At 38.4% G+C, this 12,632-nt stretch overlaps 1 protein-coding gene across 1 annotated transcript; it reads right to left on the bottom strand.

The window, feature by feature from the left end:
- Window positions 1-9,195: 9,195 nt before the first annotated feature.
- Window positions 9,196-11,868, bottom strand: LOC135627618 (DNA (cytosine-5)-methyltransferase DRM2-like). Its single transcript, XM_065133743.1, has 7 exons — window positions 11,734-11,868; window positions 11,468-11,564; window positions 11,360-11,406; window positions 11,049-11,207; window positions 10,774-10,867; window positions 10,440-10,543; window positions 9,196-10,356 (listed from the first exon to the last, which is right to left on the bottom strand). Exons 1-7 carry the CDS (start codon window positions 11,866-11,868, stop codon window positions 9,196-9,198), a joined length of 1,797 nt encoding a protein of 598 aa, XP_064989815.1.
- Between the last annotated feature and the right edge of the window lie 764 nt (window positions 11,869-12,632).

Here is a 12,632-nt window from a genome sequence, read left to right as displayed (position 1 = left end):
TATGTCTCACATGCACTATACGATAGTCAAATTAGATGGCTATGATAGAGAATTTCATGTCAGCACCAGCATTGATTGATTTAACCACCCCATCATCTAAATCAACTCCATCATCCGAGTTTGTTTCACATGTTACGTTAGATACTCAACTTTAGAAGATTGACTATCGACCGAAAGATATACGTTTGAAATTTCAACTTGGCACAGAGGTAACAATGTTGACCTAAATAACCAGTCTATTTTCATCTAGAAAATCTAAGAAGAGTTGATTCCCTAAGGTTTGGCTATAGAATATAAAGATATTCGATAAATTCAACCTTGATATAGAGATAATCAACTACTTTCTATTTAATTAACAAATCGTTCCACTTTTTTCTACCATCATCATTCCTATGATGTGCTTTATTCAATGACAATCAAACATGATCAAAATGACCCAAAATGCTTCCTTAGACTAAAATCCACTTTTTTTCTACCATCATCATTCCTATGATGTGCTTTATTCAATGACAATCAAACAGGATCAAAATGACCCAAAATGCTTCATTCGACTAAAATGGTACCCTTTAACAATAATACAATTGAAATGAACGAAAGCTCTCCCTTTAACGACAATATGATCAAAATGGCTCAAAGCGTTCCCTTGAATAACAATGCGATCAAAACGGTCCAAAATATTCCTTTTTGATGATAACAAGGTTGAAATAGCCCAAAGTGCTCTTCTTAATGATTATACTATCGAATCAACTTAATAAACTCACATTGTTGATAGGAGTGTGAATTGGTCTCTTTTTTAGTGTTGACTAGTAAACAAGACTCATTTCATGCCTTGACTCTACTACACCCATCAATGCATGAATGGGGGCAAATGATACGAAGATGATGACATGGCTGACACCTACTTACTATATGGTTGACACCATAGTGCTACGTAGCTAATACCTTGACACTACTATCTAATACCTAGCACCGTATGACTAGAGCTCGACACCATGTTGTTAACACCTTGATAGTATGCGGTCAATACAATCTTATTCCTTGGGCATTATAATCACATCCATGATTGCTATAGACTTCGTATTGTGTGATCTCACCTAGGACTAGGAAAGGTGAATAACTATCCCTAATATTAATGCACATCTTTGAGTGTAATGATCCTAAAATTACACTATAAATGATCCGTTAGGTGTATTCCCTAACTCTTTAATACATAAGTTCCTATACATTCAACATTCAAGGACATGACATTTAGTTAGCACCTCATAACCACATACAACTTAAGTATCAAAGGAGTTTTGTCAAGCACACCCCCGATACAATTTTATAGAATTCGTTGCATTACGAATCGAGTGGGTTCAACACTTTCCCATACTAGTTCGAGATAAGAGTGGAATATGACATTGGTTGGCTCCAAATCAATACCCTGATTAGACAACCAAAATCTACATTAATATATTGGCACTAAAGGAAAGACCTTCTCGATATGTCTTAAGAAAATCCTACGAGCCCCTCTTGGACAAACTAAGAAGATCCTATTTTTCTAAGCCCAACTTTTGGATCCTCTAAAAACTATATATTCTTCATTCCTAAATATATTTCTTTTTGTCGCCTGTTCTCTAATACGATGATCAACCACCTACCATTTAATCAATAATCCACTCTACTTTTACTTACCATTGTCATTATTGTCAAAGCACTCCCATCAATAACAATATGATTGAAATGACTCAAAGCACTCCCTTCGATGACAAATGACTAACATAGTCTAGATTGCACCCTTCGATGACAACATGATCAAAATGGCTTGAAGTACTTCTTTCAACTACAACATAGTCAAAATAGCCCGAAGCACTCCATTTGATGATAATATGACCAAAATGGCCCAAAGTACTTCCCTCAATAATAGCATGGCTAGAAAAACAAAAAGAGCTCTCCTCAATGATGATACTTCTGAATTAACTTAATATACTCTCATTGATAATAAGACTGAAAATTGATCCCTTTTCTGATGTTGGCTAACAAACCAAAATCCTTTTGCTTCCTGACTTCGCTACACTCATTAAGACATAAAGAGGAGGGGCAAATTATATGGAGATGATAATATGACCGACACCTACTTGCTATATGATCGACATCTTGGTATTATGTGATCGATAGCCCAACACTATATTGTTGATACCTTGACATCATGTGATCAATTTAGTATTATTCCATGGTTATTATAATTGCATCCACGATCGTTGTATGTTCTATAGTTTCAACATAGCATAATAACATCTAGGATTAAGAAAAACATGTAATAGTCCTTAACATTAATTTGTGTGCAAATGACCATCTATGTGACATCAAACAACACTGTGTCAATAATTCCTAAGTACACATCATATAGTAGCTCAGGAATCTTATCTCCCTTTGCATCAATATCTTGATTTAGCTAATTAGCAAAGCAATTCAAGCTGTACTTTGGTAGCAACCAATGCCTAAAGCAAACCATGATTTCTCTCGTAATGGTTTGTTAGAGGGATGAGGAGTCCTTGGTTGATTATGTCTCAAGATTCATCGATGAAGCTTATTTTGGTCATCGATCCTTATCCAATACTTTATGAATGATCTAAAATTATCTCAATTTCTATGGATGATTATAAAGAAATCTTTAGCAACTTTACTAAGTTAATATAATGAGCAAACCAACGTATCTTTGTTAAGGGCCTTATTGTAGGAATGAGGAAAGATGATAAGTGAAAGTGTCAGAGGGACGAAAGACCGCCATGACTAAGTAGCCACCTCCTTGAAGGTCCAAACCTTCTTATGGAGGACCCTCTTGACCAAGGAAGACTTCATTCCCTTAATACCTCTTAAACCGAAGTCTTTAAAGGATTATTGAGAGAACCTAGCCTAATAAGGTTAGCGTCGACAAGGCATGACAAAGCCAACTGCTATAAATTCTATCAGAACCATGACCATAATATTAAAAAAGTCCATGATCTAAAGAAGTGAATCAATAAACTTATGAGATGTGAATATCTTAGGAAGTAACTTTGTAGACTTTGGGAGCCCTCTTCATGACCCAAAGGGCCCATTGAGAGGTAAATCATGTCATCAATGGCAAGCCCACTTTACGGGTGCAGGGACAAGTGATACATGTAAAATTTACCTTTTAACACAATTGTTCATATTAGATTTGTCATGACATTAACCACTAAAAAAAGTCTTTAGTATACTTTCCTAGCATAAAAACATATGTAAGCACTTACAGTAATTATTTAGGAGAGAGCTCCACATGAGCTTAAGGTGACATCTTAAAGATAAACCTTCTCATGAGCCCGAAGTGACCTCAAAGGAAAGCTTCTCATGAGCTTGAGGTGACCTATTCGATAGAGAACTCCCCCGTACCAAAGTTGACCTCTTTAGGAGAGATATCACTAACGAGATTGATAACCACTTGGGAAGAGTGCTTCCACACATCCCGAGGTGACCTCCTAGAGACTGCTTTGCATGAGCCCAATATCACTTTCTTGAGAGAGAGCTTGATCATATGCCCAAAGTGACCTTAGGAGGGAGCTTCCCATGTGTTAGAAGTTATCTTAGTAGAAAATTCCCTCATGCGCTTGAGATGACCTTCTTTAAAGAGAGCTCCTTAAGAGCTAGAGGTGACATCCTTTAGAGAGAGCTCTCTAATGTACCCAATGTACCTCCTTGCTAGTGAGCTTGCCCTTGTACTAGAGGTGACATCCTCAAGATGGACATCCTCGTGTGCTATAGGTGACCTCCTCGAAAGGCATCTTCTCATATACCTAAAGGACCTCCATGATAGAGAGTTCTTCATCATCCTAAAGTGAACTTCTTATGAGAGAGCTTCATCACATGCTCATGGCAACCTCCATGGGAGGGAGTTCTCCATGTGCCCGAGATTACCACCTTAGAGAGAGGTCCTTCTCGAGTAGGTAGCCTCTTTCATATAAGGTGTTCTTCTTGAAAAAGATATGAGCCTAAGATGACATTGGGAGAGAGCTTTCCTTATGTTGAGGTGATCTCATTGATAGAGAGATCTTCTCCTTGTACTTGAGGGGTCATCCTCAAGAGAGACTCCCCATTGACTGAGGTGAATTCATTGTGAAGGAGCTCTCTTAAATGCTAGAGGTGACCTCATTAGGAGGAGAGCTCCACATCGATCTTCTAGGTACATCGGGAGTGTAAGGATCTACAACAGATTGGGAGTTCTAATTTAGCTTTGCCTTAGGGATCAAGAGCAACATTTTGAGAAGTCGAAAGTTCTTCCTCGACACTCTAGTATCACTTTGATGATTCGATTCTACTTTAGCTTCTCGACACTTTAGGTTAGATAACTATACATAACAAAATTGACATATACAAAAAAAATCACTTAATATTTAAATAATTTTTTATTTATTCATACAAATGAAAAATATTTGTAAGTACTTTAGAACTCAACTTTAGTGAGTTTAAAGTAAAAATACTTTTGAAATAGTATTAGTTTTATATAACTATTAGTTTAATGAGGGAGTATTCCTTTTAACTATAATATTGTTATTCTATAAACTTTGTTATTCTATAGCATATTCAATAGATACTTTGTCATTCTAGAAACTAATGGGTCATATCTATTATAAGTTGACTAGACTATATATCAAATCTTGATTGAAAATAATAGTTATATCATTCAACCCCCTCCCGCATTGTGCTTTAAGATATAAACTTGTCTATTTTGAAACACATTTTTGGACTTAGACCTTAGTTACTTATATTTAAAAATAATTAAATATTATTTTAATTATTTTTTTACTCAAGTAAATGTGTTAAGTGGTTGGAGATAATTTAATCACATCACGAGTAAATATTTTTTTTACTTTAGGAGACTTATCGTGCATAAAAGGAATGCTTTGGTTATGTCAAATGCTTTTAATATGTCTCATGAAATAATAATATATTTTATGAATGTTGAGTATTTTGGATGTTTTTTATCCTAGGTAAACACATCACATGTAAAATACATACTTTAATCATATCGAATACTTATAGGTAGACATCATCTTAATGCCGAGGAGACCTACTTAGGAGAGAGCCCCCCCATGTGCCCTAGGTGACCTCCTTGATAGAGAGATTTGTATAAGCGTAAGATGGTCTCCTTTGAAGATGACTCCCTCATGTGCTCAAATTGATATTCTTGATAGAGTGCTTCCTCTTATGCCCGATGTGCTAGTCATATATAAGGTTTCCTAACATGATGTGACCTTGAGAGGGAGCTCTACTATGTGCCTAAGGTAACTTCTTGAGAGAGAGCTCCCATATATAATTGAAGTGACATATTTAGGAGAGAGTTCTCTCATATACTAGAGGTAATCACCATAAATAGAAGGCACTTCCCTAGTATAGTACCCCTTTCACTTGAGATGTCCACATTGTCTAAGACACCCCAAGGATCATGTCAGGAAGCCTAAAGCCCTCAATCCTTAAACTATCACATTCAAAATTATATCTAGCGATGAGTTAAAATAAACATTACACTTCATCTTGAAAGACTCCTACACCAAAGTACGATGGTGGGGATAAGTGGTAAGGGCAAAATTATTCTTTTACAACTTGACATGTAGACACCAATGCGACACAACTTCCACTTTAGGATCAGACCTAGTTGTGTTATCCTCAATACCACACTTAATAGCTAACTTTGGAGTTAACACATACATACATGCACACACACATATTTTTTGGAGTATTGTTGTGTATATAGAAGAGGGAGAATTTCACTCTGATGACACATATAACAAAACAATCCTAATGGTTAACCCAATATTTGTTTGTTCATATAAAAAAAAAAATTGTAGGTAGGTAAAAAAATCAAGTCTAATTTAGTGAGTTCAAAATAAAAATATACCTTCCTAGGTTGCTTAAATAGTTTTAGTTTTATGTAACTATTAGTTTAACAAAATAGTATCTCTACTAAGTGTTATATTGATGTAGCATGTCTGAGTCTATACCAAAGTATAATATATATTTTGAGATCTAGACATCTATTACTCATATTTAAATATGGTTAAATAGTTTTTTAGTTAATTTCTTTTCTAGTAAGACAGATTAAATGGTAGGAAAGGAGATGATTTGATTATGTCAAGTAAATCAAATATTTTTTTATCTTAAGTGAACTCATCATTTATAAAAGGAATGTGTTGGTTATGTCAAATACTTTAGATGTGTTTTTAACCTTAGGATGATTTGGTTAGGTGCGTTCACTCGACATGGATGAGATTTTAGATGTTTTTTTCCAGCAAACATATCATATACAAAGGGAACACTTTGGATATATTTTTATGATAGGCAAATGCATTACATACAAACAAGATGTTTTAGTCATATTATGTGCCTTAGATTTTTTTTTTTTATACAAAGATATATCATGCACAAAGGAGATGCTTTGGACTTAGTTGTTCATCTCATATGATTATGATTTTTTTTATTTGTGGATGGATACATCACACATAAAGGGAATATTTTGTGCTGGGTCAACCATGTCGAATATTTTAAATACCTTTTGTCTTGGTAGAATATATCATGCGTAAAGGGGATGCTTTGGTTTTATTTTATGGAGTTACCATACCATCTCAAGAGCACCAATTTATAAGCCCCTTTATGCCTCATCAACTAATATTAACAGGTTCCATTCTATGAAATGAGATTGTCACTCCACCCAAGGTCATTATCCCAACAAACCAAACTAATGAGTACGACATGGAGGTATTGGTTGAGGGACTTGGAGTTAAATCTCAACTTGATTGATGAAGTATGGATAAAAACACACTTATACAACTTACCCCGTAATCATGCCATGGTGAAGCATTACAACCAATAGATCTAATACCAATGATTGAAGACTAAAGACTTGATATTATAAAAGGTGAATATAAATTGCCCATAACTATGAAGGGTCTTATCGAGTATTCGAGGAGGCTTGATAAGAGAAGGGTTAAATATACCTCAAACTTGGAATATTAGTCATCGCAAAAAGTATTTCCCATAAATAGAAGTTTGAGCCCAACACAAGCACAAGTACAAGACAAACACAAGCCTTAATAAAAAACATATCTTCTTCAAAAGAAATATTTTTATTATTGTTGGAAACTTCTATACATAATAAGAACAAATAAAAGAAGAAATTCTTGATAATAAAAAAAATTTGGGAGATAATAACAAGTTGGACGATAGGAGTAATCTCAAACTCAAGCATCTCCACCACTTCAATGTTATTGACCAAGATGATGGTCTCCAACACTGTGGTGGGTTTGATACATAGTGTCTCCATGGTAGCAATAGGACCTTCTTCGATTATAATAGGAGCTTCGATGAGAGTTATCTCTCTCGTTGGATCTAATACCCCCAACGACCGCCCTAGCTTTCGCCATGGTCTCCAACACTATGGTGGGTTTGATACATATTGTCTCCTTGGTAGCAATGGGACCTTCTTCGATTATAATAGGTAGCAATGCCCCCTACACTGTCAATGCCTCGTCAACATCTTTTCCTAGTTCAACTACTTCAGGATCAGTAGCCACTAGAGCTGATGACTCACCATGGTGCTCTAATTCATCATTATCGACTAATATGACCTAGTTGTCAAAGGAGCATCAATCGTTGGGATTCTCATAGATCATGGAACGTGTGTGGTTATAAAGGATCTGGGAGATTATCATAACGTTGGGATTCTCATTGGAATTGCATGAGCATCTGAATCATTATAATGTTTATTATGCAAGATGAAACCCAAAATGACGAAAGCCAATATCCCACGTGACACATGGAGCGATGAGGTGCGGACAACTTGATCATGATATGGTTAAATTCGATCATGAAGCATAACTTAATTTGCCGTGATGCAAACAAATCTAGCCACGAAGCATATGTTGATTATGATGCAACTAAATCTAGCAATGAAATATTGCTCATTGATGATGTAATCAAAATCGATCATAAAACATCTCGTGATTATGATCCAATCGAATTTGGCGTAAAGCATTGCTCGAGTTTTATCATTAAATATCTTCTAATTACGATATTGGTAGAATATGATCACGAAGCATCGTAATCAAATCTGACTATTAAATATCTTTTGATTATAATATAATTGAATCTGGTTACGAAGCATCACTCGATAACGAAACAATCACGAAGCATCCCTCTAGTAGCTCGAGGCTAATGTAGCTACACACTTCACATATGATGTGGTCGATAGCTTATTAAGTAGAATATTGTATCTCGATGCCCTCCGCACAATAAAACATGATATGGAATTTCAAATATGTATATGATCTTACCATACATCATATCTCACTATGTGTCATGTCAATTGAATAGTCATCCTGTAATGACACTAACTCGATGGCAACATGCAGGCCAACTCAGTTTTGCATGTCATTTGGTATTCCTTGACGTCAACATAATATGTTGCATTGTAAGTAAAATTATTCTCTTTTTATAGATGGTCATTTCATTCCTATTAGGTTTCTTATTTTTAGGTTTATTATATATATATATATATATATATATAATATTTTTAGGTTCAATGTAAAAAACTATTATCAATCCAAATATTTTTTAGGATTTTTATCCTAATTTATTGGTTTTTATATTTAAATAAAAATAGAGTACATATATGGCATAAATGAATAGAAATTCTAATCTATAAGGATGAGTAAATACATTTTATCTTTTTAACAACCGTTATTAATTGGGCCTGAGTTATATCTAATGACCCCTAAATTGGATCTTAACCGACAAAATGTATCGACTGATATAGCATGAGTTTTGACCGTATTGATCTATACATCACCGTATCGATTGATGCTTGATCTGTTCCTTGTGTACCGTACCACCCGAAACGGGTTGACTCGCATACAAGTCAACCAACGGATAAGTGCGTATCACCCGTTTCAAACCATTTCGGGTGGTACAATAGTAATAGTCCTTCATGGCAGCAACAAATGCGAGACCTATCTGATCATAATTGACTCAGTGAAGGACTTCCCAATTCGTCTTAGCAACAATGAACATATACACTGCAATGTTACGAGCACTCCCTCTTTCCGAGAGTACAAACAAATCAAAGAGACACTTCGTCAACAGTTTAGTTTCCTCCTATCTCACTCGGAGGAGGAGTTAGCAATGTGTGTTTTGTCAATGGAATCAAACCTTCTTCCCCATAATACATCTAACAAGTTCCAGGATGCGGAAGTATTCATAGAACAGAGAAGAAGAATTATCACCCTGGAGCCCATCCCGACGGTGACGGTCGCTTCCGGCAAGGTTACGACAAGGACTTCCACCGATCACCAGATCAAATCCCCCGAATCTTGCGATCAACAGCTCCAGTCTCTCGCGATCGAGCTGCCGGACATCAGGAAGCTCAATCAGCGTCCCTGTCTGGTTGGTCTCATCCCACCAACTCTTGAGTATGTTTCTATTTTGCTGTGAATTTTCCAGCGACACGACCGTCTTCAGATGTATTCCCAAGCGATGGAGAGCGACTTCGGCTCCTCCGATACCCGAAAACAGCGAGAGAACTGTCATACCATTCGGGAACATGTCCTTCAGAACTGACAAATGGTAAGCCACTGTATCTACTTGAAACGAGTTCCCGAGAGACCTATATCTCTCTGTCGTGGTGATGCCACCCCCTCTCGTGTGATCCTTGGGGAATCCCAAAAGCATTTCGATCTCGCCCGGTTCGAGTGGAGCTACTTTGTGCCGCCCCACCCAAACCAGATTCCATCTTCGACATTCGTCGAGGACATACCGCTGGGTCCTCGAAGGTGGTGGGTCTCCAAACTTTTGGAGCTCTATCCTGATCTTATCAGTTAGCCTCGCGCTTGCGGTGCTGGTCAGAAAGCAGTTCAAGTGCGTCCTGGTGTCCCAAGAAGGCCACCACTTCGTCGTCGCCGGGAGTGCTTCTGGGATAGTCTTCGGAGCCATTGGCATCACAGGAAATCTGTTCTGGATCGGGAGGTTGTGGACGTACCCCCGTTTCCTCGAGGCAGCACAAAAGTACTTTGAGTCCACGAATTCCGGTTCGACGTCGTATAGTAAGTGTGAGATGGTTGCCCAAACTTCCTTTGGTGCCGATGCGTCGTTCTCATAGTAAAAATATGGAGGACCTGCGGCTGCCTCCGGGAGGAGTCTTCTGCATGTTGCAGTCGTCGCCTCATTTGGAAGCCCAAATCCAACCATTCGCTTAGAAGTGGAGATCATCGAGGATTGATCTCCAGTCAAAGAACGCTTCTTTTTGCTTCGTATCTCTGCATGCTTCCTCTTCTTGCCTCTTGCCCGACTATGTTGATGGCTTTCAGGCTGTCAGATAAAATGATGAATTAAACTATGTCAAATCTGCATCAAGCTGGTCCAGTAAACTCCACGGATACGATTCGAGTTACCTCATCGTTGACACCAGACGGTTCCCCCGGATCACACTCGAACGTCTTTGCTACCTCGGCAGCATGTATGGAATCTGCCAGCTCCAAGATGGAAGCATTCGGACCTGGCGAAGGTGAACAACAGTAACAGTCGATGAGTATTTATCATAATACGTGACAGCAATCGACCAAAAGATTGTGTTTGCATGAAGCAAAATTTCCGAAAATGATCACGGCATACTGCTCGCTATATGGGTTGTCAAACAAGCAAATGCTTTGCCAAGTCTCACCGAAAAACACTTCTAAAAATCAACTTAAAATGATCACTTCTTAATGGATTAAACAGATACGATACCACATCTCTCGATGGCAGCAGATGCCTCGGTGCTGGGAAAACCCATCTCCACTAAGGTTATCAACTTATCTTCAGAATCATCCTCCGTGGAATCCTGTAGATAATTTTGGAGCAGAAAAAGTAGTCAAATATCTATCTGACTTCAAAGACTAAGACCACAAAATATACGCTGATATGCCAAGTTAAAATAAAGAACAACAAATAGCTATTGAAAAAGAATTTGATTCGTTTGACTATGACAAAATTCAATTATTAATTGCAAAGTGCGTCCAAACAATTGGTGTGCAATGAGCATCCTGCTGCAGTCTCAAATCAAAGAGGCTAGCAAAGTTGTTGACCTCGTCACTGAAGTCAACTTCATCTGATAGATCATGGCCCGAGCTGTTTCCATCACCAGGGGGACGATGAAGCCTTGCAGGAGATTTTTCTATAGCCTGTTGAGCAGAATATAAATATTCTTCACTGTCCTAAAAGCTTTTACGTGCGGAAAATAGAGAAAACGTATGACCATAATAAAGTTCAAAGCTCAAAGCTTTTCAGCTCAATATGACATCAAAAAGAAAAGGTACAAAATGGAGCTACCAACCGCATACGTAAGAAGTGTTTCCAGTATAGCATTAGGATCACTTTCTCCTGCACCCAAAACAGTTGATTAGACAAGGATCAATCTCTACATTCAACAGAAAACACTGACCATTTTCCTCGACGGCTTTCATCACGGAGTCTCCAGAAAATCCCATCTCGATAAAATGATGAATCAATGCATAGCGACCACGCCCAGCCTCACAAACCTTGAAACACAAAGGTTGGTTTCAGAAATGTCAGAGTTTCCTGAAGGTGTCAGCTATTCAGAAATGTTTTGAGTGTCTCTGTCAGCTAATTTGGCCGATGAAGACTTTGACGGATCTCACCTTCGTCATTTATGTCTTGCAAAAAAGAAAACAATATCAGCGTCCTTACCTTCTTTGATGGGCCTGCAATGTCTTTGGCAGGCGAGCGAGGAGGATTTGCTGCAGGCATCTCCTCCTCGTCGTCGCTGGAGCACACGATTTTCTTGCCCTTATTCGTCGGAGACTGGACAGCAAGCAACCTCATTTCGTCAAACAAGCAAAGAGAAAGAAGAATGGACGCCGACGTTTCAGAGATGACAGACAACTCACTCACCATCGGCAGACGAGAAGGCCAGGAATTCTAAGAACAATAACAAGCGAGAAGCAGCGCTTCAGGGGAACAGAGCGTGCACAGAGAAACGCGTTGAACCCTGCCCGGGAACACAGAAGACTGCGGCACGTTGCACCTTTTATATACGCGGGGACGGGTGTGGCCTTTGACCTATCACACGTACGGCTGCGTTCGATGTAGAGAATTTTGCCATTTCTGGAGTGGTATATATATGGTCTGTTTTGGCTGCCATCGTTGCCATAAGTCGACGAAGAACGGTAAGCGATAAAGGTGATGCTTGATAAGGTGCTCCGAATACGATTACACCCTTCCAAGTATATGACGGTGTCTACTGCCCAAAGCAGTTCGACGCTAACGATTTTCCTATCATCGAACTCGGATGCCCTCGCCGATCCATCTCGCCTGCTCCTTAGAAGATGCGGATAAGTCGTTCGATGGTTTGTCCGGTGACGACTATGGCATCTCTTACGTAAACTGTCTCTCCTCCGGATACAGTCACTCCCTGTCCGAATCCGTTGCAGATATTGCCGTCCGAAGCAGTTCGAGAGAACCCATCCCTCCATCACTGAACTTGGATGCCGTCGCCTTCGCCATCGTCACTGATCCTCGGAGGACGCCGGTAAGCTGTTCGATGGTTCGTCCCATGGGAAAAGAAAGGGGAACAAGACGTCCCATGG

Source organism: Musa acuminata, chromosome BXJ2-11 (assembly GCF_036884655.1).
Source record: "Musa acuminata AAA Group cultivar baxijiao chromosome BXJ2-11, Cavendish_Baxijiao_AAA, whole genome shotgun sequence".
In the NCBI taxonomy this organism is placed as follows: Eukaryota; Viridiplantae; Streptophyta; class Magnoliopsida; order Zingiberales; family Musaceae; genus Musa; species Musa acuminata.
This window is presented reverse-complemented; position numbering and strand designations above follow the sequence as displayed.

What these genes read in the sequence shown, in the direction of transcription:
- LOC135627618 (XM_065133743.1), bottom strand. Translation starts at nt 11,868, where the DNA reads ATGAGGTTGCTTGCTGTCCAGTCTCCGACGAATAAGGGCAAGAAAATC. An exon ending in GAAAGCCGTCGAGGAAAATG is followed by an intron (nt 11,407 to 11,467) that starts GTCAGTGTTTTC and finishes TTTTGGGTGCAG; the next exon opens with GAGAAAGTGATCCTAATGCT. An exon ending in TGCTGCCATCGAGAGATGTG is followed by an intron (nt 10,544 to 10,773) that starts GTATCGTATCTG and finishes CACCTTCGCCAG; the next exon opens with GTCCGAATGCTTCCATCTTG.